The following is a 3124-nucleotide window of genomic DNA, read 5'->3' as shown; positions in this document are numbered from 1 at the left end:
GACGGTATGCCCTTATCTTGGGCGTTTCTTAGGCCAACCTTAGATTATTGTGACTTATTGCAAGCGAATCGTAAGGTCGGAAGAAGATAGAATTTATTGAAAAAGTTTCAAAAATATCGAGTACATTCATGGATATTTCGGACTTTGTGGGAGTATACGAGTATACGTACCCACCCACTCCCCCTTTTTAACGAGGGGAATAGCTGAACTTGTCGATATGACAAGCTGCCTATGTACCTCTTTCGAGGATCAAGCCATCTCGTAGTTCTGCTTGTTGCTGCGGGTGTTCCTCCTCGCTGGATGGGATCGTTCCGGTTACTTCAGCCGTTGGGGCTTCATTTGGATCGACGACCGTTTCAGGAGTCGGGCTGTCCGCTGGCAAGGCGATGGACTCGGGGACTATGTCGCTGTCTGGAGTCGATGCCTGGTCAGGTGATTCTGGATCACTTTTTATGGAGCTCTTGGGAGCGTTTTTAGCTTTCTTAGCCCGCTTTGGGTTTACCGCGGGGGTGTTCCGAGTTTGTCGTAGTTTATGCTCGGCCAAGAAGCAGAGCCTAGACTGTCTCTGGCATCCCCAGATTACAGCTGTTCCGTTTGGAGTTGGGAACTTGATGCCAAGGTGGTAAGTCGACGGTACCGATTTCATGGCATTGATCCAAGGAGTTCCCATGATGACATTGTGGATGGCCGGGTTATCGCCTACCGCGAAGTAAATGATTTTCGTCACCTCTTTAGCCATCACCGGGAGCTTGATTGATCCGAGGGTCATAGACGTTGCACCTAAGAAACCGGTGAGAGGTTTTGGTTCCGGGACGACTTCTCCGAGTTCGATGTTCAACCTCCGGAGGGTATCACGGAAGATGACGTTGACTGTGCTTCCCGTGTCGATAAGGTTCCTACCCACTTCCAGGTCTCGGATTACCAGATCGATAACCAATGGGTCGCAGTGAGGTTTGTCGATTTTGATGGTTTCCCGCTCTTCAAAGACGATCATATCGTTAGGGGCGTCGTCGGTTGGGGACCGAGCCAGCCAGCTTGAACTCTTCTCAGCCTTACGTCCATAAGCTTTGATCGACGAGATCAAATCGCGATAAAATTGCGATCCCCCAATGATCATGCTCACCCTTCGACGGTTGCTGTCGTTTCCTCGGTCATCCTGCCTCCTTCTGCGTTTCTCGCCCGACTGATTTTCGCGGGTGTCGTTTTCGGGGGACTCTTTATCAGTTTTGGGAGGGCGGTCGGAATCCAGGAGGTGGTCTTTTATGCATGTGACCTTCGAAATTTTGCCGGCGAGGAGCTTCGCAGCAAGACTTGTGCCGAGAACCTTGCAGTTCATAGTGGAATGAACTCTGGTCTGGGGGAACTCGCAGTAGGAATTATCCTTGAACTGGTTCCTAGTCCAGGTATTTCCGGAAGTCTTTTTCTGTTCGGAGTTGATAGCGTAATTATGCTCGCCCTGGAGATCTTCTCCCTCGTGGTGGACATACCTGTCATTACGAGGGTTTTTCCTTCTCGCAGACGTCTTATGCGGGTTGTACTTCTGGGAGAGGACTTTCATCTCTTCTTCCATCATGATGAAATCCGTTGCCTTGTGAAGAGCGTCATGGATTGTTCTCGGTTTTTCAAGGGATATCCATTGTCGGAGTTTTGACCTGTACCAGAGAGTTTTCCGCAAAGCGTCGACTGCCACTTTGTCGCTGATTCCAGTGACTCTTGCCATTACCAGCTTGAACCTGTTCATGAATTCGCGGAGTGGTTCGTTTTCTCTTTGAGATAGACTCCAAAGTTCGACGTCTGAGGTTTCCCTGTCCATGAACATGGAATATTGTTTGAGAAACTCCAAGGCGAGCTGAAGGAAATTTTCGATGGAGTTTCGTTTCAGACAAGAAAACCATTCGAGCGCGGCCCCTTTGAGGTTTTCGACAAAGAGGAGGCAGTAGCCACCGTCTCGTTCGTGTTCCTTGAGTTTGCACCTTCCCATCGCGATCTGGAAAGACTGCAGATGCGCCTTCGGGTCGGTGGTGCCATCGTAGATGGGAATTTTGATCTTCCTAGGATCTGAGATGTTAGTTTCCGTGATTCGGGCAGTGAACGGAGTTTTCCGCGCTTTCACGAGAAGTCTGTCGATCTCGGGTGCAGCATTTGTCGCGTGGTGAATCTGCGACTTTATCGCCTTGACTTCTGCCGCAGTTTTTGCGATGTACTCGGGGAGATCATTGATCTCATCAGGATTTCTAGCAGCCTTGCAAGCCTGTCGGCGTTGGCTGCGGTGGATCCCAGCCTGATTCTCGGCCAGTTCTTCCTGCTCTACCCAATAGAGGTTTTCATCTTCCTCTGTCATGGGCTTTTCGAACGACGCGTCCTACCGAGCGGACTGGCTTTGCGTTCTTCTCGGATGGACGTCGCCACCTCCGTCCGAGTGATCGGACTGGTCGTTTATGTCCAGATCGATCCGCTCGAAATGGCCTCCTTCGTTGCTCCCGGCGGGAGGTGGAAGGTTCTCCGCGGTTGGTTGTGCGCCTGGCGGGACTGTTTCGTCAGGGTTCTGACCTGAAAAATCCTTGTCTGCCCGTGTGGCCCGATCGCTCGGAGTCTCAAAATTGAGTCTTCTGCCGCTGCGGGCTCTTGTGGCCCCGCGCGGGTTTTTACTCTTGGCCTTCGCCGTTAAGGTTGCCTCCTTCGTTGCTCCCGGCGGGAGGTGGAAGGTTCTCCGCGGTTGGTTGTGCGCCTGGCGGGACTGTTTCGTCAGGGTTCTGACCTGAAGAATCCTTGTCTGCCCGTGTGGCCCGATCGCTTGGAGTCCGAAATCGATTCTTCTGCCGCTGCGGGCTCTTGTGGCCCCGCGCGGGTTTTTACTCTTGGCCCTCGCCGTTAAGTTTTCCACCTGTTTTGCGAGAGAGGCCACGAGCTTTCCTTGTTCGTCCGACTTTTTCTGAGCGAAGGCGAACATTTTTTTCATCTGGTCCAGTATCACGGCGTTCGTAGTGACCGTGGATACGTTTCCAGCTGGAGTTCTTTCAGCGTTGGCATTGACGGAAGTCCCCTCGTGCGTTTGCTTGTCTTTGTCAGCGTCGATCGTCATACCTGACTGAGCGTGCGCGGTTGCGTGAGAGATAGATCCGTA

At 52.0% G+C, this 3124-nt stretch overlaps 1 protein-coding gene across 1 annotated transcript in view; it reads right to left on the bottom strand.

Annotated features, from left to right (window-relative positions):
* The window catches only part of LOC106297515, a 2494-nt gene extending 153 nt beyond the window's left edge, over positions 1-2341 (bottom strand). Inside the window, exons 1-3 of the mRNA XM_013733743.1 lie at positions 2094-2341; positions 584-1805; positions 320-424 (exon numbers count right to left, since the gene is read on the bottom strand). Coding sequence (XP_013589197.1) covers positions 320-424; positions 584-1805; positions 2094-2341 — 1575 coding nt within the window. The remainder of the gene's footprint in view (positions 1-319; positions 425-583; positions 1806-2093) is intronic.
* Positions 2342-3124: the final 783 nt, after the last annotated feature.

This window comes from Brassica oleracea, chromosome C6 (genome assembly GCF_000695525.1).
Source record: "Brassica oleracea var. oleracea cultivar TO1000 chromosome C6, BOL, whole genome shotgun sequence".
Lineage (NCBI taxonomy): Eukaryota > Viridiplantae > Streptophyta > Magnoliopsida > Brassicales > Brassicaceae > Brassica > Brassica oleracea.
Note: the sequence above shows the minus strand (reverse complement) of the source record. Positions and strands in the feature narration are given on the sequence as shown.